Below are 25,145 nucleotides of genomic sequence, written 5' to 3'. Positions count from 1 at the left end.
ATGAAAGTTATCACAAATATTTGACAACTCCCATGCTGTGAGATTGAAATCAAAGCGCAAAATAATGGTTAAGAGTGAAGAGGCGCATTCTCATAATGAAGCACACTATTTGGAATACTTTTTCCTTGTAAAATTTAGCATCATTTCAACTATTTTAAGGTTCTACTCTTGCCGGTACTAGATGAACATCTAAGTGCTTAAAGTCCTCTTTGTCTCAAGGTATGTTTAGTTGCTCAGGCCTGTTGAACTGGTTCAATAGGGTTTGGTTTAATTTACCAGACCACAATCAGGTCCAAGTTTGTCATGGTGGACTTTGGTTTGGTTTAGGCTGTTCTGAATTTTTGCATACCAGGCATTTATTTTAGTCAGGTGTCATTTGGGTTACTGGCTTACCGTCTGCGTGTAGGCTATATATGCAAAGTGCCCATCCTCTCTGCATGTGAGCTATGTTTTTTCAATCGCTAGACTAGAATCTTCCTACCTTTCTTTTAGTCTTCACGTGAGCTATTCCAACCTGAGGAATTTGTAGTTAGCATTTCGGGGCTACAATCTACAATCTTAAATACTCCAAGCAAGATGCTCTAAATTTTAGGATACATGGGAAGATTTTTCTACACCATGCAACAAAAAAGAAAAAAAAAGTAAAGAAACCTAATATTTTGAATGACGGAAAGCTCTTAAGTCAGTAATTACAACAGAATTTGAACCAATTCAGTTTTTTGGCTCACAGTTAAGGAAAAAGAAAAGCAAAGGAAATAATGAATCAAATCTATCTTATTAGCTAACGGGCTTCAGATACAGGATTAGGTAAGTCTCGTGCTCTAGCGTAAAACGAAGGAACAAAAACAGAGACTTACCAAAGGCAAATGAAAACAAACAACTCCCCGCGCTTGCAAAATTCTCTGCACTTCAATTTTTCCAAATTGGAGTGCTATAAAGAGCAAAATTCAACCCAACCAATTTGCATTGAATTTGGAAATACCAAAGGAATAGAAAACCAGCTTGAGAGTCTTGGTGGTCGGGAAGAAAACCGGCTTGTCTTTTCTTCTTCTTCATTTTTTTTTTCTTCTTCTGTCTTTGCTGCAATTTTCCTTCTGCGCTGGACGTTGATCGGATATCGCTTGAGAGTCCTGGTGGTCGGGAAGAAAACCAGCTTGTCTTCATCGGCCAGAGCCCAGCTGTAATTATTTGTTTAACGATTAATGAGTTAATCTTTGAAAACACAGAAACAGAAACGCAGAAAAACTTCTTTTTTCTTTTCCTGGTGCATGTATAAATCATATCTGAAGTGGGTGACGAGGTGGTGGAGGAAGACTGAGATCTCGAGTCGAGCAAGCTCGTACCCAGGACAAAGACGTGGGCCTCCAACGAATGGCGTAAGCAGATTACCCGTCGCTGTTGCTGCTCCCCCCGTATTACTCTGTTTCAATTATATTTTTTAAGTTACAACGTCTCTCTCATTATTTCATTGAAATAAATAAATGAATGAATTCAACAGAGAGGGAGAGAGGTGGGGGACCAGCTGCCATCTCCAGGGATTAAAGGTTCGAGCGTCTTTATAGTGGTTTTCGTCCAGATGCGCAGCCCGAAGTGATGCAAAAACTTTTCAACCCTTTGGTACGGTATAGAGTGCTTGAGGTTAGTTTTGAGGTTCAATCGAGAAGACAATGAACAGTATAAAAAGGATAGTTTGGGCATTTAAAAATTTTAAACGTTCAAATGAGAATCTTTTTCAAAGTTAACGAATAGAATACTAACGGAGGGGGTCTTTATCTAACGGTCAAAGTTCAGAGGGTTTATCGCAAAAAAAAGTATAGGAGGAAATTTATCACTGACCGATAGTACAGGGGTCTTTATAATTTACCCTTGTTTTAATTTTTATTACCGTCGGATATCGTGGAATATTTGGTAGAAGGAAATCCGGTGTCTCGCGACCTACCGAATTAAATTAACTCGGATGCGCGAATGACGAAGCGGAGCAACTTGTTTTTGAAACACTTTCTTCTTCGCCATTTGGTTGGCGGGTCAGGCGGCTGAGAGTCTGAGACTACCAGATCTTTGTTAGTGATAACCAACGAGAGGATGAGAGTTTGATTTCACCAAGGGTAAAAAAAAAGCAATACATGGGAGCGAACATGCAGTGCAATTACATATTTCGCCCATGGTAAAAGCTGGATTTTCTGGTTTGACCAAGTTTAGTGGGTACTGGGTCATGATTTTTTTTCCTAAGAAAATAGTAAAATTTATGCTATTTTAGAAAATGGTTGTCCAATTCCTCGTATTGATTCTCAACTCCTTTAAAATTTTGTATTTTTTTTAAATTTAAAGAAAATAAAAAATAAATAAATTTGGGGTTATTTATAGTTGCCCACAATCAAATCAAATAAAAAATTGAATGTAATTTGAGCATTTTTTAACACCAGCCCGTGCATGGCACAGGAATACTTACCATATTCCAAAATGCAGCTGTCTACATCAGACTCCTCGTATTGTTTCTCAACCACTTTAAAATTGAGAATTTTGTGATTTTTTGATTTTCTAAACTAAAAAAGGTTAAATATGAATCGGTTTGAGGTCACCCACATCAGCCCTTGCATCGCACGAGTCCTTTCTACCAAAATAAATTGTAATCGATAGGACTCTTAAAGTGAATTTTTCCCTTTTCTTTGTATTTCCATTAAGAAAAAAATAAATATTTCTATTAAGGATTGTAATATGATCTAGTAATAAATGCTATTGCCTTTTCTTTGTATTTCCAACGGTACGAGTTTCTGGTCTATGATAAAACGGCATCTACAAGAAAGGGATAAGAATAGAATAGCACGACAATTGAATACTAGACCCATGTCGTGGTGGGTGGTGGCTCTATTGCCACCTGGGTTGAGGGGTAGCGCCCATTATATGCACCAATGGCGGAGCCAGAAATTTCCTTTTGGGAGCGTCAAGTGAATTTCGTTTTCGACCGTTGAGTTAAACAACAAATAGAGTGTGAGGGTTCGGGTCAGTTTTTTTAAAAGAATATATATATATATATATATATAGCATTAGATAGTGACCCCCCACCAGTATACTCTATTTCTTGTTTTGGAGGAGTTAAGGACTCACTTTACTAGTTTTTAGGGGGGCAATGACCCCCCACCAGTATACTTGGCTCCACCCCTAATGCTTGCATAGCAATTTGACAAATCCCAAGCAAAATGCGTCTACTGAGGGAGTGATGGGTGGTTCAGTTGGTAAATTAGTTGATTTATTCCAGAGGAGATGTGGATTTGAATCCTGCTAGTTACCACCCACTTTGAAAGAGAGCTCGGATCTCATGCGCGCAAGGATTCTATCCACACCTACACACTGGATATTGCAACTGTAAATAAAGCACATCTTCCATATTTACATATTATCATTTATGGGGATATGTTCCCAATGTTCAATTATAGTATCCTGTGGGTATATGTGGATAAAATTCTTGTAAGTAGAAAATCTTGATTCTTTGAAAGAGAGTTATTATTAGTGTGATGATGTGGAGTTAGGATTACACCTGCCAACAAAACAAGTTCCAACATCCTACCAACTTGATTTCATCTTGCTATAAAATTGAGGCCCACCATAAAAGTGGGACCTGTTATGTATGAGATGTGCGGTGACAGATGTTATTGGTAGAGTGTTGGAATGTATTTTGTTGACAAATGATTCGAACTCGAAGCGGTGCTACTTCTAGAAAAGGGAAAAAAAAGAATTATGGCTCTAAGGAATTCAAGCATACAATTAAATGCCAAAAATACCTCATTATTTGTAATTCAATATATTAGAACTTTTTTTTTTTATTTTAAATAGTGGCACAGGGGTTGGGGGACAGATTCTCGTTGCATGGCCCCATAAGAAAAGGCCACTAGAAGTACAAGAGTATATGGACAAATCACCATTAAATGAGAGAACTTTTGGGTTCATTTCACATTAGTGGTTTGTATGTATAGATGAACTAGTAAGTGTGCATGTGCTTTGTATGTGACAATTCTAGATGATGATAATGTAGGAATAATGTGTCCAAAATTTTCTATAAAATTCATATATTTTTGTTTTTCACTATTAATTGGATGTAGATTGCAAAATATGAATTTGATTATGTAAGCACCTCATATTGGACTGCAAAGTTTTGGGTATCATTGACAAATCTACCTACTTGGTTAGATTCTTCTTTTTGTAATGTTTTTATTTTATTATTATATATATTTTTGTTCATTTATAAAAAAATGTAGGATTTAAAGAGAGGGAATTAAATGATATGAAAATTTTGTACTTCAAACTATATTTTAAACCTCATAATTAAATAGGATTAAATTCAAAATTGGGTATTTTAGTCACAAGAATGTTCCACGATCTTATTCATATTTTTAATAGCAGTGTAAATATGGAGTTATATATGTGTTCAATTTTTTTTTTTAATTTCTATGTGTAAAAATAATACTATTATGTACACTTATTTTTTGTTTAATATGACAAATATATGATATTATACATGTTCCCAAATGTTTTTTTTTTTTGTAAAATTTATGTATTTTTTTTTGTATTTTTATTTTTTATTAATTTTTATTATTTAATTATGACATTAAAGGTTGATAGATTTAACCCCAAAAGTTGAACTATTGATCTTTGCTGAACGGGAAAAATAATTTGTTTTTTGGTTAGTTTTAGATTTTACATTTCATTTTCATCATCAATAAAAATAATTATTGTTTATTACACTTCTTTTTTAATTTGATTAATAAAAAATCATAAATGTGTCTATTTTTTTTATATTGTTGTAATTTTCTATATTTATTCCTATTAAAAAAATTATTATCTAACTATGACTTCATGGATTGGCTAATTTGATTTGGATAGTTGAATTGCTTAGTCAGCACTTGGATGAAGAATGAATTTATTTTTTTATTAAGTTTTAAATATATGGGTTTATATTGTTAAAAGTATTGGATATAAATCTAATTAGTAGCATTTATTAGTGAAAAATAATTAAATATGAGATTTAATAAGAGAGAATGAGAGCTAATACCTTAAATACAAGACTTAATGAAAGATGATTAAATGAGGTGAAAAGTATTAATTGAAATTATTTTTTCAACCTTTATAATTAGAGATTAACAAAACAACAAATTGCCAAATTTAATAAAAAAAAAGTTCTATACCCTCATTCCTACTTTTTATAAAAGTATAGATATAGATTTGTCAGTAAGTAATAGTTTTTAACGTTTTATTTTGCCAATGGAGCTCAAAGTCATTAGCAAAATAATTACAGATTAATGATGGTGAGAAATGATTGTAACATTGGCGTGAACATGTCAATGCTTTGTGGCACATGAGACCCAGTGGGACATATTGAGCCCATACTAGCCTGAGCCCATACTAGCCTGGGCCCATATTAGCCTGGGCCTATAACTTTTATGTATGAAGTATTAAACATATTATACTTTATATTGATATAATATGTGTATAAAATTTAGTTTGTATATGATACAATATTTAATTATACATATTGTAGGTGTCATATTATAATTTTTATACATAAATATAATGTATAATATATAAATAACATATATGTAAAATGAGACTCCGGATCACCTGCCCACAAGAATTCTGCCCACGTCTACTTACAACACACTACCCCATGAATTGGGATCATCTTCCCCTGCATACTACCATCTAGGAGGATGAGGTGTTCTTCATGCGTGACTGCAATGTTATTTGGGTAAACGTGAACAGAGCACAGAGTTTATATGGGCAGGAGATCCGGACTCATAAATTGAGTGAACTGAACCTGAACACAAAACATGGGTCCAAGCCCAAAATTTCTGAGCTAAAATGGATATGGCTTTCCAAGCCTCGCTAAAAATGATTACCCCTACCCCCGACCTTGTTGAAAGTGGGATTAATACCAAATCTCCCCACAACCAGCTGGAGACTTTACCAGCTGTAAGAGCACAGACCTCCCCACAAACCCGGTTTAAATCATCCCAAACCGAGAATAAGCCAATTTGGTCTGATCCAATGGTCAAATTTGAATCACCAAGCAATGAGCCAAATCAGGGTATAAGTAGCCCTAAAACATTAGGGCACAATACGAGGACAGATCCCCAACGGCCAACATTAGGGCACTGCATCTTCCTCTCCTTCCCCAACTTTAAATTTTGACAGCCTCATCCCTTTCCTGAAGATATGTAGTGCAGCCCCTTCCAAGATTTTTGCCACTTCCCACCTTCCCCATTCATTTGGCTCAGATTTTGGAAGTAAACTACCACTGTCAAACCCTACCATGCGCACACTAATCAGAGACCAATCGAACTAGTTGGCAACTTGGCAACGTCAATAATTTAAACCTCGAGATGCGGCTAATTGTTAGGGACATTTCTGCGAACGACAAGAGACACTTTGTCCTGATGTGATCAATTATTGAAAAATGCATGGTTTTTTTTTTCTTATATAAAAATGTATTATGAACCGCATGGAATTTCAAAAAATAAAAAAACTCGAAAATCATCTACTTAAATTCCAGAATTTGTAAGCCAGTGTATGCTAATGGTTAATTGCTTCTCTTTAAATTCCCACGGACCAACGCTAACAGGAACCCAAGTTTATAAAGCAAGCTTATCTTTGGATTGATTTTCAAAGATAGGTGGTGGCCCTCTTATCTGCTATATATATACATATAAATTTGGATAGAGTCGTGATGGAGTTAACTTATCAGACAGGGACAGAGACGGTGTTGAATTGTCGGCACTCGGAATGAAACCTTGGACCAACCTTTCCTTTCACTTCAATTAAGGCCTCTGAATTGGAATCTTTTATAGACTTTTCATTTCATCTTAGCATTTTGAAAACGCCATTGTGACTGGAGAGGAAGAAAAGCCGATAACTGTAAATAATTTAATTCCAATTACAACTACACTTGGGATATTATTTATTCGTACACCTATTTATGAGTCGGGCTTTGGCTTTGGTTTTTGTTAAAATTCTAATGGACCTGGACCGAAGCCCAAGCCTGAGACCTAGCCCGTAAACAGGTCTATTTATTCGAATAAGATAATAAGACAAAGAAATATCAGTCAATATGAATTTTAAAAACAATGAGTGGTTGTGATGGCATCCGCATCATGTGGCCAATCATAGGAAAATACAAGGTCCCACAACCGCGATCTATCAGATCTTAGATTTGAGTCTGAATCTCTTGCCCACATCTATCCATATATCATTGTAGCCACACGTGAAGAACATCTTTTCCTCTTACATAGTATTATTATACACGAGGAAATGTTTCCAATGCATGGGATAGTGTGTTGGGATAGTGTGCTGTGAGTAGATATGGGCAGAGTTATTGTAGACAGAAAATCTGGAGTCCCTAGATTCACCATGTTCTCAATTTGATTTTTTTTTTTTTTTTTGCAGGGATGCCAACACCCCTAAAGCTAGTGTTCTTTTATGAAAAAATAAATACAAAGATATAATCTCTTTTCCTCTTCTTCCTCCTCCTCATTCTTCCCCACTCTCCTAGTGCTCGGGGAGCTTATGCCTCTTAAACCTCTACATACTAAATAGACAATCCATTAACTGAATTACGAAAAGCAGGTGCATGAAGCAGCCGAATCTCCACAATTTATGGAAATCAAGCAAAGTCAGATAACCTAAGTATAGAAATTAGTAGACATACTCTAAATTCACAAATTCGTCAAGTTATTAGATTGGTTGGTTGACATAAAATAGAGGAACCAAGATGAACAGAAGCAAGGTCTTAAAGTGGCAAAAATCTAGAAATTCAAGTCGAAATAAATTCGACGAATATTTAAAGCCATAAAGAGAAATCACTTGTTAATTTCATATAATATAAAGTGAGAACTCTTTGAAAGAAGCTGTAATTCAAAATTTTGTTTGGATGAAAATATCAACATTAATATTCTCATTAGCAATTAACAAAAAATTAATGTTATATGACATACTGGAAAAAAAAAGTCCTCTCCACCAACAAAACGAAAAAGAAAATGTTGGATATATACTTTTTGGCCAAAATTAAACCCAGAACGGTAAAACAAACCAATATCAATATACAAATAGAAAAAGAATGAGGTAATGTATATTCGATCACATATTTGCAGGGGCAAATAATGGCGACACAAGATGCACCCTGTCAAAGATTAAACAGCCTCTGTCACCATGCATTTTGGGTCATGAGAGGTGTTACATTTGGTTTCAAACTCACCAAAACAAATTATTGAATGTCCGATGCAAGTATATTTTTCTTCTTCTTTTTTGTTTTAATTCGTCAACTGATAGAGTTCACTTTGAGTTGGAACTGACGCAGTTCAACTACCAAATAATCTACCAGCCAATTTCAAAGGTAAGCAAACAATGACCTTGAATTCCATCTAAACTACAAGTGCAAGTACTCGCTCAAGTTCCTCTGCACTTCCTCCGTCCTTACCTTTGTCATCGCTGCTTTCTCTATCTTTCTTATCCACTCCTTGGTCACATTGAAAAGCCTTCCAATCTCCTCAAGAGATCTGCATCGACCATCGCAAAGTCCATATCTCAGAACAAGAACCTTCCTCTCCCTTGGATGCAAGCCTTGAAGAAGTTTATGAATATCCTTCCTCATGTGTTGTCTCATGACAATATCTTCAGGAGTCTTTATTGAGGTGTCGGGCATAAATTCCTGCATCACAAATGCCAGCTCACTAGGTGTAGAGTACAAATGAAAATAACAAAACAATGAATGTCATCACATGGAGTATGGTTAACAAGGGAAACCTTCCACATTTCTTAAGTGGGATCAGATAGATTTTTTATGGTAAAATAAAAATTTCATTGAAAGAAAAAAGAAGAGTACGAGGAAGGTAAAAGAAGTAACCCCAGAGTAGACAAAACCATAATCCAAAACACAACCACACACTACCACATTAAAATTCAACACTAAACAATACCTTGCCAACAATTCCCAAGTAACCAAACAAAACCCTTGATACAAAATTATCTTTAAACAAAGCAAAAAAGAACCCACCCCTGAACAAAAACCACCTCTACCCAAATCTTTCTTCAACAGACTTTCCTCCCAAAACCATGAAAGATGAACACCGTAACCCCTACAACCTGAACATCATTTTTTATGGTAACACCACTAATCCTCAAACCTAGAAAAAGCCACCAGCACCTCGTACCAATTGAAACTAAGCAAGTTAAACAGCTACTTCAGAGGCAAAAATTCAGAGACTCGTTAAAACTCTTTTACACTTTCTTTATATTTTTGGTAGGCTCCCAACCCAAACACATCAACTTCCAACCTAGCAAACACTTTTAAAACCAGGATAACTTGTTGCTGTTTATGCCTTTTAAAACATTTCATCGCATTAATCATTGTCCCTCCAAGATGATAAATCCTCAGGCTGATAAGTGTGACAAAGTGGGAATCTGAGAGCAGTCAGTAGTTCAAAATTTCGTCATGTATTGGCCCATATCGGCCGATACATGTAATATCAGTGGGTCACCGATATGCAAAATAAGGGGAGTTTCGTGGTAAGACATGTTTCAGGGGGTAGCCAGGCCTTTAAATGACCCCTAGAACATGATTGAAAAAAAAAAAAACTAAAAAAAGGTGAAAGCGTGTTGATACAAAGTCCAATACGCCCAATTTGGCGTATCGGACTGTATCAATACTTTCAATAATAGCGGCCACTTTGTGCAAAAATTTTCAAAGCTTAAGTCTATACCCAGTCCACCTCTCCCAAGACCTTAGATTTATTTATTTATTTATAGTTTCATGGGGCTACACAACAAGGGGTAACCCATCCCCCAAACCATGGTTTGAAATGTCCCTAAATTCCCTAGTATTTCCATTTCCATGGGCAATGACACAAAATTTTACCGAAATCAACACATTCCCCAATGAACACTACCAGCATTATGCAGAGTACAAGAGGTAATTTCTATGACATATTTTCATTTCTACTTCCATGGGTAGCAACATGAAATTTTACTAGAATCGACATCATCCCCAGTGAACATTACCAAAACCATATAAAGTACAAGACATAATATTATAAAATAAGTTGGTGACAATATTGTAGATATGTAGATTGTAGAGTAACAATGTTCTTGCCCACCTAACTTACATGATTACCACTTTGAGCTATCTCAATATTCATTTCAAACATGAAGTTAAATATTAGTTTTTTTCTTTTTTTGTGTGTGTAATATATTATTTGGTTGATCTATTACAACCATTTACATTTTCTACGAGTTTAAATTTTGCTCAAATTCATTCTATCATAAACTTTTGAATCTTAAGGTTTATATGGCAACTCCAAAACGTTTTTTTGTCTATAAGATTAGTTTCTTGGCCTGGTTTAATGATTTGGAACAAGATAATAATTTAAAAAGGTGTGCTTATGCTTCTTTTATCATTTCGTAAAATGTCATTCTATATTTTTGCATATTTTACAATGTTTCCACCATGTTTATATTTTTTACAATCTTTTCATATGACATAGCTAGAGATCTTATCAATTAATCCAAGACAATGGTGTAGACCAACATTGGATAATGGCCCTTTTTAGATTAATTAAAAAGTATCCAAAATACAACCACACAAATAAGTTGTATAAAGATGTAGAAAAAAGAAGCATAAGTGTTTTGTGCAATTTTTCTCACAAGAGTCAGAAATAAACAGCTACGATGCAAGAAGATGTAAAAGTATTAGACAGACAGGCCAATACTCAAGCCGAGTTTTCAAGGTTTGTGCTCAGAACTACAATCTATCATTTTGATTTCCAGTTTCAAAGAACTAGGCAATCTTCTATTTAAGTCCAGACCATAGACTCAACAATCTGAAGTGAAGGAACCATGACAATTTGTGTACTTACCTTATCAATTATCTTTTGATCCAATAAGTGGAACTAACAGAACAGAAATAAGGTGGAGGTTTTGTGCATACCATGAATTTTACAGTCAGGCTGTCTCCCATTTTCTGATCAATTGAACCCACAACTCGTAGGCACTTCCCAGCTAATCTAACTTTAGCTACTGATAGACCTGTGCATTTTGAAATTTCATCATCATCTGGATATCTTCCATGGGTGTTGAAGAAGGACTTCCGAGTTTTATGTATCTGGTTTATAGCTCTGCTCAATGTCAACTACGAAGATACACAGAAATCAAAAGGGTATGTAAGCACTAACTCTTGCTAACATGAAAATTAATTGAAGAAACTTGCCTCCTGAAACCAACAAAAAAAAAAAAAAATACATACAGGTATACGGACCCCCCGTGAATGCTGTGCCACCAATGTTGACATGGATTTCCTAATCCAGTACTGAACATAGGTTGAGAACCTGTATCCCCTTGTATGATCAAACCTCTCTGCACCTTGAAGAACACCAAAATTCCCTGCCTGCAAAATACAGTCACATTTGGATATCCAGTCCGGGATGGGAGATAAATTTTGAGAGGAAAAACGTAAGATTGATGAGATTCTATCTGCTGCATTATCACAGCACCAGTGGCCTGACAACTCATCAGAAAAACTACCCATCCAAAACACCAAACTAATTGGGTGCTCCTAATAATCTCAGGTATAAACCTTGCCCTTGTTCTTATGATGCCACATCAATCACTTTATAGTTAGGATTGATGAAATGGGGCCACATAAATGAAATGTAGGGCAAAGGTTCATGGAATAACCATGTCATCAACGACCAACAAAAAATACATATAAAAAAATTGGTGTCTTTGATCAACCTGAAGTAGGTCTTCAAAGGCTATTCCCAGTCCTCTGTAGTTTCTTGCAAGGTACACCACTAAGGAACGTGAACTTCTTAGAAGCTTATCTCTGCAATACCAACCAAAATGTAGGCGCTGCTGCAACTCCTCCTCATCAAGACCCACAGCTTCAGCCCAGCTGCTGAAACTGATAACTCGCCCAAGTTCCTCTTCCAAATTTGACCTTATTCTCTCTAAGCATGATACTTCCTATGATATGAGAAAATAAAGCAGTTAAACTTTTATTAAAATCTGTTAAAAGGGATGTACGGTATGACACATGTAAAAACCTACTTTGACGGCTCTTGACATTTCTGACTCATTTCTAGCAATCATAAGTCTTCTACTTTTTGCGCTTGCTGGTCTTTTAGCAATGGAAATGGTAGACTGTTGAGGCCCTCCAATACCACATTTTGGGGATGATTTCAAAGCTGGCTTCTTAGAGGCCCTTTTTGATTCTCTCTCCCTCCTTAATTTTCTTTCTTCTTTTCTCCTTGAGGGAACTGTTATATGATCTACATGATTACTCATTTCACCATCCATCAGATGTTTCTTGGAACACTCTTTCAGTGCAGAGTGCAGATTAAGAGCACTGGATACTTTGACAGTCCTAGAGAGACATGCATGGAATAAATTTAGAGCTCCAAGCTTTTCTAATTGCACTAAAATGCCTTTTTCTAGCCTTATCAAGTCGGAAGTAACAAATATATCTTCTATCTTCTCAACATTTTCCATTAACAGACTAAAACATGATATCTTTCTTGCTTGTAAGCTTGCAAGGAAGGCAGATGCATCCTCTGAAGTAGCAATGCTGATATCTTCAGATGTATCATACAATGAATTGTGAAACTCCTTAATGGTGTTCATCTGAAATATCAAAGGACACCATAATTTTATTTTTCCCTGACACAATAAGATTGTGTTATGCCTAAAACAAAAGAAAAAAAAAATGAAAAACAATTGCTATGATATCAAAGAATCAGTTAGAAACTTTTAAAAGGCTGATTGACCTTCACTCCTATTGCATCATAGCCATTGTTGACAGGTTGCAAAGTTCCAGATGAGCATGCATAAGCTTTCAAAGGATCTTTCTGCAGAGTCTCACTTTCCTCAGGAATAACAGATAGGAATGGCATCCTTGCTGATTCAAAATAAGCCTCTCTGCTTCTAACTATATCATTTAAAACATGTGGTGAATATTAGAAAATGATGCTAATTCTAGAAGAAATAAAAGAAACGGAAATACAATGAGATCATTTCCTTGAAAGGAGGAGACGAGCCATCCAAAAATAAATAAATAAAGGGAAAGGACTAACAAGAAGCTCAGCTCTGATAAAAAGATCCACTCGTCAACCCCCCATGCCAAAACCAGTTGGTTGCAGTGTACCACCCTTTGATAGAGAATCTGCTTATCATTGGGTGACCTTGACATGCAAGGAATGAGATGCATTGCAGGGAATCTTAGTTGTTTCTCTCCACCCATAAACACTAGTAGATTAAATAGACCAACAACACACCCAAGAAACTACAAACAGAGCTCGAAGGGTTCAGCTATATACCTCACTCCTCCTGTACACACACCTCTCCTAGTCAAAGAATCAGCTAGTTTATTGACATATCTAGGTACCCGATTGAGCAGTTCTCCGTTTCCATCCTTGCAAAGAAAAGGTTTTCATGAAATGGGCATTTACTCTCCAATGCTTAGCCCATTAGTTCTTTCAAATATAATTATATAATGTTCGACCATGTGTTTCTAACACAGGTTGCACTGAACATCTGTGTCTCTGAAATAATGGTTCAAATGCAAATTTTGAACACTGAATAGTTTCATAGACCTTGGCAAGTTTATGCATCGACTTTACAACTCAACTAGTCCTTGTTAAACTAATCGACGGACACCAAATAATTCATATAGGAAAAAAGTTAACTTGCGATACGAAAAAATCTGCTAGACTCATTAATGTTTTCTTTTTTCCTCGAATTTAACTTCTAATATATCCAAACTAAGCATTAGCTACCCAATATTTTCTGACAAAACCTATTAGAGATGCATAAAGAATTTTATAGTTGAGCGTCACAAGGGCGATAACAATTAAAAGAAGGCTACTGGAAAAAAGAGCGGTATAACAATATCTGAATGAATTACACGGATCATGAGCTCACCAAAAGAGGAGTGGTTCCTGGTTGAGGAATGGGATAGGAGATGAGATTGAACTGGGAAGACCCACTTCCAGTCGAGACCGAAACCCATCCCCGCTGCTTCTGTTTAGGCCCAGAAACAGAGCAACCTGCAACCATGTCCAAATCCCGATTAAGGAAGCACACGGGGGTGACGAAATAACGTAAATGGATATACCACCGAAGGTGTCGCCTCTCCACCACCAGTTTCCCATCTCCAAGGGTTGGACTCTTTTCTCCGTTTCTCCTCGTAAAAAAGGCTTTCTACAATACAAATGCGATACCGAAAAAAAAAAAGTAAATTACAGATAAGTACTTTGTAATTTGGGGTAACACTTACGTACCCGAATGCAACACTAGGGCTATGTTTGGTTTGAAGGAAAAAGTAGAGAAACGAAGGAAAAGGCGAGGAAATCTTTATAAACATAGCTTTAAATTTCCCTAACTTTCAGAAAAATCCACTTGTTAGTATTAGTCAGTTAAACATTTTATATTATCAAAATTACCCTTTTTCATGTATTTTTGGACCATTTTGCCTATAAAGATGAAATAAATTCACAAGACTTCAGCCACCAACTGCAAGATCTATTTTAAGTTTGATGCAAAATAACTTGACCCAACAAAAATGGTTCAGTTTGATTCGTTTGCCACTGTGTCGAATTCTCTGATGAATATGTTCTGTAAATCTGGACAATTTGATCGAGCTTTTGAAATCTTCAAGAACTTAAGTAGCCCGGATATTGTTTCTTGGAACACAATTCTTTCAAGTTTCCATGAAAGTCAGGATGCGCTAAGATTCATTGTTCAAATGCATAAAACTGGGCTCTCCTTTGATTCTGTGACTTATACTACTGTTCTTAACTTTTGCTCAGATATTCAGGACTGTCTTTTGGGTTTTTAGTTTCATTCCCTTGTAATTAAATCTGGGTTTGACTCTGAAAAATTTGTTGGGAATGCACTTATAACAATGTACTGAAGGTGAGGCTATCTAGAAGAAGCAAAGAGATTGTTTGATGGAATGCCCCGAAGGGATTTGGCTTCTTGGAATGCTCTACTTTCAGGCTATGTCCGGGAGGGAAATTATGGGATAGAAGCGGTTTATACCTTTGTTGAGTTGGTGAAGGAATGTATGGAACATGATCATGTCTCTTTTTCTAGTGCTATTTCAACTTGTGGCCATGAAAAAGCTTGGAACTTGGGAGACAAATACATGGTCTCGTTTCGAGATCTAGTTATGGGACTCATGCATGTTTCAATTTGTAATGTTCTCATCTCAATGTATTCAAAGTGTGAGGTGGTTGAGGGTGCTAATATGGTGTTTGAGAGCATGACTGAACGAAATGTAATTTCATGGACGATCATGATTTTTCTATAAATGAAAAAGATGCTATTTCTCTCTTCATTGATATGAGAAAAGATGGAGTATCCGAATGAAGTGACATTTGTTGGATTAATCCATACTATATCAGTTGAGAATTTGGTAAAAGAAGGGCATACAGTTCATGGATTTTGTATATAAACTGGTTTTCTGTCTAAATTGAATGTTTCCAACAGTTTCATTACCATGTATTCTAAATTTAAGTCCATGAAGGAGTCAAAGAAGATCTTTGATGAGATTAGTTACAAAGAGACCATATCATGGAATGCTTTAATTTCTGGGTATGCACAAAATGGGATGTGTCAAGAAGCTTTTATCTAAATGAATTCACTTTTGGCAGTGTTTTAAGCTCAACTTGAAAGGAGTCCAAATATAAATATGTACAATACAAAATAATACAAAATATAAGGTTTTATGTTCTACATATTTATATCTGTACAATACCAACCCAGTTGTATCAGGTGCGCTCTTGGACAAGTATGCAAAGCGTGGGAGCATTGAAGAGTCACGGAAAATATTTTGTGAATCACCTCAAACAAGCCAAGTTTCTTGGACTGCAATTATCTATGCTTATGCAAGGCATGGAGACTATGAATCAGTAATGGATCTGTTTGAGGAAATAAGAAGAAAAGCAGTTCCACTAGATTCAATCACCTTTCTGTCTATTCTGTCAGTGGCCGATGTGGGATGGTAGATATGGGTTGTCGAGTATTTGATTCAATGGTCAAAGATCATCTTACTGAACCATCACCTGAACATTATTCACGTGCTGTGGATATGTTGGACATGGAACCCATAGAGTCAGGTTCTTATGTGTTGATATCTAGCATATATGCTGTGAGAAGGGAGATGGGTTCTTCTAGGGCGGCGGCAAGGGTTTCTTATCCTCACGGTGGCAATTGTTTCTTCTCAAACGGTGGCAACGATTTCTTCTACCTGCAGTGGCAATTGTTTCTTCTCCCCACGATGAGCAACAGTGGTGCCCAGATCGAATAGAACCCAACTTTTAATCAGGGTTATTTTGGTTTTTTAAAATTTTATGATTTAAACAATTTAAAAAATATGGGCATTTCGGTAACTTTATAATAATATGTAACGTGAGTTAACAGAAAAGGACCTAAGTGTCTATTTCTGAAAGTTTGGGGTACCTAAGTGTTGCAGTTTAAAGTTTAAGGTACCTAAGTGTTATTACCGGTAAAATACAGGGTACTTATTTGTAATTTACTCCCAAAAAACATTAATTTGATGTATTGTAATTGGATCCAATCGAATTGGAATCCAAAATCCAAACTTGATTTCTTTTTTAAAATTCAAATTTGATTATACCCATCGGATTTACATCGGAATCGAATCGAATTTGCACTAATCCAGCTTGATGCTTAACCTTAGACCAATTTTGCCTAAGTTGCGCCCCTACAACCTCTACACCCATAAGAAGTTTTTGGAGTTCTTTTAAAAAGGCCAACTTAGGATATAATTCAATGCAATGTTGTTTGGTTTACCAGCTGGTTAGACCATTTAAACCTTGAAAACCATAATTAGGATGTAGAAAAGGCCATTAGCTTACCAGTTCAATCGTCTAGTCCGGTCCGAATTTGACCACATTGTTTTCCCCAAAGGCCCAGAGGCTAAACTCATTGATTAATCATCTCGCTTTGGATTAGATGATGGAGAAAAGGGGTGAAAGACCGTGTCTGAAATCTGAATACAAATATACAATTACAAGATAAAGCAAGTTTAGATAATTTGTGAGTAATTCCATTCGCTTCTTCTTTTAATGGGAGAGATGAAGTGATGAGATGGAAGGCAAGTTTCTTCTCTGCAATCAGCATGAATACGCCAAGGAGGTTATAGATGCCCCTCTAACAGAAGAGAACAAACACCTTTTGAATCGCCGTTGTTGTATATTGTAGAAAAACCCATGTCAGCAGTAAATTTTAAGCCTTCCTACAGATACATGTATGGCTGTAGCATTTGCTTCCAAAAGGATCGTGGATGGAAGGGGAATGGCCCAGGCAAAAAAAGAGACCCAAAATGGTTGTAGCTTCTGATCAGGAATCCGGCACCTGATGCATCTCCTTTTGTTTTGCATCAACATCCACGTTGCTTTGAGTGTACGTGTGTGAATCAGCTCGCAGCTCCAGCTTCTGTCTCTCTGTTTCATTATTTCTCGAGGACCTCACCTTTTGTCGGAGACACCAAATATGCTTTAGTTTCTCTATTAAATGCCTGTGAGTCAGGGACACACTCTATCCAAATCTGAAATTTATTTTAGCCCTAACATGCATCCAAAACCGACAAAAAAAAAAAAGTCTAAAATCATGAGCATCAAGAATATAGTTCACCCCACAACCTATCTTGGCCTCTCATCCTCCTTTGGAAAACCAAAGAAAGAAATCTTCAGATACCTTTGTCAAAGGATGGACTCTAGGGCAAACAGATGGAAATGCACCTTTCTTTAATTTCTTCGGCCGGAAAAGAGGTGATGATCAAGCCCATTTTAACCTCCATGCTTGCATACACTACGTCATGCTTTCTAGTCCCAAAAGGAGTTAGTGCATAGTTGGCTAAAACCCAAGAAAAGTTCATGTGGGGAGACTCAAGTTCCCACAAAAAGGTTCATTGGGTTAACTCGCAAAAGGTTTGTAAGAGCAAATTCAGCGGGGGATTGGGTTTTAGAGACCCTCGTGGAGATTCTTTACAAATAAGGAAAGCATGTGGGTCAAGGTGATTAAAGGATTGGATCTCCCGCCCACACAAACTCTGTCCATCTTTATTGCAGCCACGCATGGAGCACATCTCAATCTCTGCGTAGTATTAAGCAACTCCGGATCTCCTGCCCATGAGAATCCTGTCCACGCTAACCCACAATACACCACTCCCTGTGAACTGGGAACATTTCCCCCCTGTATAATACTATGCAGAGGATGAGATATTCTCCATGTGTAACTGTGATAAATGTGAACAGGATTCTCGTGGGCAGGAGATCCGGACTCATATTATGCAGGGGAAGATGTTCTCAATTCACGGGAATAGTGTGTTATGAGTAGACATGGGCAGGAGATCCGGAATCGATTAAAGGAAGGCATCTAAGAAGAAAAAGTTTTTGGTCCATTAAGGCTCCCTCCAATTGCTCTTGGGGCTTTAGAAGCCTGCTCTGCTCGCAGGAAGAGAAATATTGAAAGAAGGTGTTGTTTGGTGTGTAGCAAAAGGGGAGAATATTAGCATTTGGGACGACCCGTAGGATAAATGGTTTGACTGGCTTTAAGCCTATGGGCCCGAGACTAAATTCATGCCATGTTAGAATGATAAGTGGTTTGATTGGCCAACAAACACATGAATGGAATTCAAGGGTAATCCATGACAATTTTGACAGTATAACAGCCCAAAAAATACTGTCAATAGACCTTCCAAGAGTGAGTGGTGAAGACAAACTGTATTGGTCCCCAGACGTAAAAGGTAGATTTTCAGTTAAATCTGCGTACCAATTGGCAAATAATTAAGCTGAAATTGACCCCAGAAAATGAGAGAACCCATGGAATTTTAACCCAAGCACAATGGAATAAAATTTGGGCTCTTAAAGTCCCATCAAAGATATAGTGGTGCAAAAGACCTTAGCTGAGAGAGGTATGGGCTCAAATGAGATGTGCTCCTTGTGTGGTGGTTCCAACGAAAATATCATTCGTGCTCTTTTAGATTGTAGTCATTCTAGAGCCTAGAGCTGCCTGGTTTGGTGGTGCACTCAACAGTACATTTACAAATTTAATTAAATTCGTTTTCATCCTTTGCAGAATGGTGGTGCTGGTGGACATCTCAATTAGATTCCCATTTGCCCTCTGTTACATATGCGTTGGATTACTCGACAATCATGCTTTGTTCGATTTGGAAAGGAAGGAATGATTTTGTTTTCAACTGTGTGATCCCTAATGCTGTTTATACAATTTTGTGTGCCAACAGGTTGATGCAGGAAGTGCAGAAAGCTTCCAAACAAGAATTAGCAAGTTCTTTGCATCTTAATCCTCCTCAAGATCAAGCTACTGCATGCTCCCCACTTTTTTGGATCTTTTTGTAAAGCATTTACAGATGGAAGTTTTTCGAATCTGAGTTCGAGTGGTTTTGGCTATATATGTAGTTAGAGAAGCTTTTGGCTCTTTTTGTTTGCTGGTGGTGGGCCATGTAAAGAAAGCTAAATCTGCAGCCTATCCAGAAGTGTGTGCTATCAGAGAATGTTGCTACTCTGCTACTAAAAGGGGTTTTCAAAACCTTTTGATCTACTGTGATTCAAAAACTTTAGTTAAATCTATTAATGAGAAGCCCTTTGAATGCCCTCCAGAGATTGGCCGATTCAGCTGGTTGACATTTATAATATAGCAGATCTGAACTTTAAGCTTACTTGGATTAAGAGAATGTTCAACAGGTCAGGCTCATCTCATTGCAGCTCAAGGAAAAGAAGGTGTGGCCTCTTTTTGGGACTCCCCCTGGACTGGTTAATCGGTCCTCTCACTGAAGACCTTGATGGCAGCTTATCTTGTTCTTAGTTTTAGTTAGTTTTCTTTCTGATTTCTTGTGTTCTGCTGTTTGTTGTCTCGGTTTTCTCTTTGTCGTGTTGCCTAATGTTTTTAACCCCCCCAAAAAAACTCATACAGTGCTTTTTGGTCATTTTTTTTATTTAAATGTCATAGGCTAATCAATCCAAAGCGTACAGTCGAATCATTGAACGCAAAACCCATGGCCAAAGCAGTTTCGATTATATTGGTTTTTAAAACATTGCAACCGATAAATTTCTTAAACTACCTTAACGGTTTAGTTAATTGATTAAGTGTATCCTATTGCTTACTGTTTTGACAATTGATTAATATTTTTCTTATTATTAGCATTCATTAACATAAAGACGAAAAAGACCACTTTATCCTTTATCTTTCTTCAAATTTTCAAAATAAAACAGAGTAAAGGAAAAAGAGACACTGGTTCATAAAACCCTAGCCTTTCAAACCCAGAAGCTCCGTGGTGAATAAAAAGAATTACTATTTAATGGCTTAAGAATCCCTACCTTATCTCGGTGTTCAGAAAACCAAAGTCCCTCTCTGCTCATCAAAGTCTGAGAGGAGATACTTTCTTCGTCAATTTATTGAAAGATGAGAGACATTTTTGTAACTGCAAGCCTATTTATTTTCCACTTACGGGAAGCACGCACTCCCTTCGATTTGAATCTCTCATCTTTAAATATGACTAATGAGTCATTTCAGATCCGCCATTCCTGTTTCAAGCTTGGAGGCGGAGCTCTCAGGGCACGCACTCCCTTTGTGTATTCCATTATATTTAGTCTTTTGATATTTAAGCCGAAGTTTGTTGAGCATAATTAAAGCTTCCTGCGTTTTGTATATATGGCTAAAGAGATTTCGTGTGGTTACGAGCGTGAATTTATTTGTTGGAATCGAGGTTGATAATGAGCTCCTCTGGAAATAGTTCGGTTGTTCTTAAGGTTTAGGTTGCAATCTTGCTTGATAATGGAGTCTTGTGCTTAAAGAGCTTCCCGACTAAAAAGTCTGGTGTTAGGATTCTTACGAAGGTTTTATTTCTGCTATTCAAAGCTCAGATGCTTTAGGCGCCTTTAAAAAAAGAGAGACCTGCTTCTTTGTTCTATAATATAAACCAGGACAAGAATGAAATGGTTTTAGCTCAAAGCGTTGGCATGCTTCAGAAACCGGGAACTTTACTGAAAGAGGTTTTGTATAATCAGTTGCTGGCAAGTCCATCAACCAAGAATAGGAGGTTTCAGAGAGAGAGAGAAGAAAAAAGAATAGGAATTACAGAATTGTATTTTGTGAAAGCTTTTTTGAGATGGGTACATTTTGGGTATTTTTGGAAGTTAAAATAGTCACATGATACACATTTGAATGGTTTATGACAGAACATTAATGATAAGGTAACTATTAGTCAATTTTGAAACAGACGGATACACTTAATCAATTAATTAAACTATAAAGATAGTTTAAGAAATTTAAACTAAAATAAACTAAAATAAAAACTTAAAGCCAACCATCTAACGGTGAACTCCTCTCTTTGAGTGCATGTCAAAACCATTCAATTCGGTGCTTACCCTATATTGTTATTATACCTGTTCATGAGCCGGGTGGCCTGACGGGCCAGCCTGGCTCGGCCCGATCCCTGGATGGGCTTGAATAGGTATATAAGCTTACAGGCTTAACCTCAGGCCAAAAATCCTGGCCCGCAAAAAATTCGAGTCGGGCTCGGGTTTTGCCAAAATAGCCCAGCCCGGCCTGACCTATAAATAAACCTAAAAACCCTAGTTGAATACCCCTCTTTTTTTCACCTCTTTCCCTTCTTTTTCCAACCAAATTCTTCTTCTTCACATCCTCTTTCCCTTCTTTATGTATATTTTTTAATATAAATAAAATTTGAATATATATATATATATATATATATTTTTTTTTTAATATAAATAAGTTCTGATTTATATTGATTATTGAATAGGGAAAATTTCTATTTTTTTTATTAGGTCAGGCTTCAGACTCGGGCCTAACATATTTTATTAGTGAAGAGTAAAAGCTTGGCCCGAGCCCGGCCCGACCCGGTCCATGAACAAGTCTAACTGTTATCATCTAGGGGGCATTCTTTTTTTAGATTTTGAGAGGGGGGAAAGTTGGTCAATTGGATTTTGGTTCCTATTGACCAAGAATCCCTTGTTCTTTTTTCAGATTTATGTGGGGACCAAGGAAAGTGTATTTTCTTGGATATGCGGGTAAGTGATACCCATCTCCTTTCCCACCGAGAGGGAAAGTTGCTAACACTTGAATGGGACAAAAATGCCCTTTTTAATAATGGATTTTTATGACTAAAATGGTCATTATCTTATTTACATGAGAAATAAAAGAACATGGGTAAATGCACTTACCCGGGTAAGTAACTTATCGAAAAACGAATGGGGCCTTCGTGGTTGTACCATATTGGATGTTCGTCATCATCGATTTGTTCAAGTTAGCTTTTTCTTGCTGTTTTATGTCTTTGATATGGTAAGGCATTCTATCTTTATAACTTTTTTTTTTTTTTTTTTATGTGCGTTTTATGTTGCTATCGAATTTGAATATATCCCAATTATCCCTATTCCCCACTCAGAAAAAGATTTTCATTCTTTATTTTCAAAACTTTTATTCAAGGTTTTTAAAATCAGATCGAAAAAAAATCATTCTGGGTGGTCCGTTTTTGGTTCAAATGGTCCAATTGTTTGATCTGAAAGGATGACTCAATCTAACAAAAAAAAAAATTAAAGTTAAAAAAAAAACTAAAAAATGGCCAAAAATCATTTTTCAGGTCGAATGGTTCGATGATTTGACCACCTGAATCAACAGTTTATTGACCAAATCAATGGTTTTTTTGGCCAAAAGCCGTTCTCTCTGTGATCTACACTACGTAATATCAAAGTGAAAAAAAGTTGTAAAGCTAAGATACTGGAATGACTTTGTACCGAAAGAACTTTGATCAAACAAATCCTTTGAATCTTTGATGAATACCAATCGATTGGTTATCACTTTTATGATAAGAGTTGATTGCTTATAATTTTTTTTTTCTAATATCACGTGTATTTTGGTGTCATAATGGAATCCAAAAAAATATTAAAATAAGAAAAAATCTTTTGCTCTTTTCAAATGATAAGGTATAATTTCGTTTTATGGTAGATGACAGGTCATGCCTCTGTTTTTTGTGGAAAAAAAAATTGGATGGTAAAGGAGCGAAAATTACATCTAAAAATTCTCCACCTATTTGAAATCAGGAAATTAACTCTATTGCAAGGGTTTTAGAATTGATTCGGACAACGAATTGGTCAGGGGTTCAGTTTCTGGGTCAAATTATTTGATTGTTTGAATCAAACGGGCAACTTATTCTAACAAAAAAATTTAAATTAAAAAAAATAAAAACCGGCTAAACCATTGAACGGTTCAAATGGCTCAGTCACCCAAATCAATGATTTACTGACCAAATTAACAATTTTTGAATAACGGAATCGATCACCTAATTGATTCCCGATTTTTCCAAAACATGCTCTATTGAAACTTGGCATCCCAAAAGAGTAAGAACAGAGCGAGATCAGATTGAAATTAGGACATCTTTGGAGAGGGTGATAGTAAATTAATTATTGAAGGAGTGGGGATCTGTTTCAACAAAAAACTTCTCCGAACATGGGCTAACCCCGTTGTGTAGCCCTTTTGAATAAAAAACAAAAAGAAAAGGGGGAACCAGTGTGTCATGGAATATGCTGGGACAATTTTTGTTGTGAACAGATCTCATCCCACGAAAAAGTGGGAACCAGCTTGGAGAATAAATCTGTTTTTTATTAAGATGTTGGTACATCTATGCGCAGGAGTGCCAATTCTGCAGTGTATTAATAAGAGTTTACTGAACAGACAAAAGCAGTACTTAGATAAGTGAATCAAGCATTACCAATCTGGATCGTTAAAACGAGGCATTATTCTCAATACAATGGCGAGAATGTGCTGTGGGGCGTTATGGGACGGAGATGTGAACTCCCTCTATATCACTGGACTGATACTTTATTTTTAATAGAATCCCAGAATTTAACCACAATTGAACTATTCAAGAAATTCTTCAAAAAAAAAAAAGTTGAAAACTCGGATAACAATACAGGTATTCCCAAGAAATAGATCAAAGCTGCTGATCATGCCAATGTCATTTCTAGTGGTTGGTGAGAATATCTACTGGTGTCAATGGTTGATGATAACAAGAAGGAAGAGGTCATTATTTCTAGGGACCACACATTGTAATGTCAATTAACGATGGACTTGACCACTTGAGTATATATTTTCCAAAGTTTAGCCCATATTTAATATTATTTATTTTAAGTACTTATTTGGTGGAATCATACAATAAGTTGTAAAAGCACTTATTTGATGAAAAAAGGAGTGAATAAATGCTTATTTTCAAAAATAACCTAGAGGCTGCTTACTTTAAGCACTTATTCCAATTTTTTTTTGGGATAAAACTGTTTCTATTGTTTTTGTTTTATTCAAAATCCCGTTGAGCATCTTCTCCATTTGAGTTCCAACATGAGCCAATGGCGGTGACAGGGGACTCTAGGTTGAGAAATTGTTTCAAGTACATGAATTCCTTCTCTCTCTCTCTCTCTTCATTCTTTGCTCGGTTTTGCTCAATTCTTTATGACTATAGTTGTTTTTTCTGTAAATAAATATAAATACTTATTGATTAAGTACCTCACCAAACACTATAAATCAATTTTTTACAAAAAGAAAAAATACACTATAATTCAAATAAATAATTAAAATAAGTCTAAGAGGTTTAGGAACGAACCTCCCAAACACTAATAAATACTTGTGAAATGAATACTTATTTCTCAAACCACTTATTCATCAAACATAGCGTTTAGAACACTAAAATGTTAGATCTAAAAATTCTGACACTTGAATTTGATTCTCAAAGAACATTCTTCACACTAACATGCATTGAAAACATTTTATATACTTAATATACTAGTGGAGGGGGCCCCTACATTATAGGGGTTTGCTCATAAACTATCAGGATCGAGCTCGAGTTCGGCTCAAGTCAAAAGTTCGGAAGTTCGAGCTCGGCTATCTTTGATTGCAGGTCTCTCAAACAGTTGAGGTGGCGAGATAAGGTCTCTCTCAATTGTTGAGGTGCCAAATCGAGGTCTCCCTTAGCTGTTGAAATGTCAAGCTGAGGTTTTCCTTAGTTGACAAGGTGCCAAGCTGAGGTCTCCCTTAGTTGTTGAGGTGCTTAGCTA

At 36.3% G+C, this 25,145-nt stretch overlaps 1 protein-coding gene, 1 long non-coding RNA gene and 1 pseudogene across 5 annotated transcripts; 1 reads left to right on the top strand and 2 right to left on the bottom strand.

Moving 5' to 3' along the window:
* Positions 1-641: 641 nt before the first annotated feature.
* Positions 642-1,449, bottom strand: LOC148842452 (uncharacterized). Its single transcript, XR_016103860.1, has 2 exons — positions 1,344-1,449; positions 642-1,178 (listed from the first exon to the last, which is right to left on the bottom strand). It is a non-coding gene; the product is annotated as an uncharacterized LOC148842452 (long non-coding RNA).
* A 6,566-nt stretch (positions 1,450-8,015) lies between these two features.
* SIGC (RNApolymerase sigma-subunit C) lies at positions 8,016-14,281 on the bottom strand. Of its 4 annotated transcripts, none has more exons than XM_088959763.1 (8): positions 14,150-14,268; positions 13,957-14,081; positions 12,804-12,964; positions 12,088-12,696; positions 11,773-12,003; positions 11,285-11,425; positions 10,970-11,170; positions 8,016-8,695 (listed from the first exon to the last, which is right to left on the bottom strand). In XM_088959763.1, exons 2-8 carry the CDS (start codon positions 14,042-14,044, stop codon positions 8,414-8,416), a joined length of 1,713 nt encoding a protein of 570 aa, XP_088815889.1. In that variant the 5' UTR covers positions 14,045-14,081; positions 14,150-14,268; the 3' UTR covers positions 8,016-8,413. The 4 variants fall into 4 exon arrangements, with proteins under 4 accessions (XP_088815889.1, XP_088815891.1, XP_088815890.1 ...); XM_088959765.1 differs by having other exon boundaries at positions 12,088-12,660; XM_088959764.1 differs by having other exon boundaries at positions 12,088-12,660; positions 13,957-14,281.
* A 169-nt stretch (positions 14,282-14,450) lies between these two features.
* On the top strand, positions 14,451-16,345 carry LOC148842450 (pentatricopeptide repeat-containing protein At4g32430, mitochondrial pseudogene; annotated as a pseudogene).
* Positions 16,346-25,145: the final 8,800 nt, after the last annotated feature.

This window comes from Nelumbo lutea, chromosome 8, assembly GCF_056320005.1.
Source record: "Nelumbo lutea isolate HS-2025 chromosome 8, American lotus-T2T, whole genome shotgun sequence".
Classification (NCBI taxonomy): domain Eukaryota; kingdom Viridiplantae; phylum Streptophyta; class Magnoliopsida; order Proteales; family Nelumbonaceae; genus Nelumbo; species Nelumbo lutea.
The sequence above is the reverse complement of the archived record's forward strand: the minus strand, read 5'-3'. Positions and strand labels throughout refer to the sequence as shown.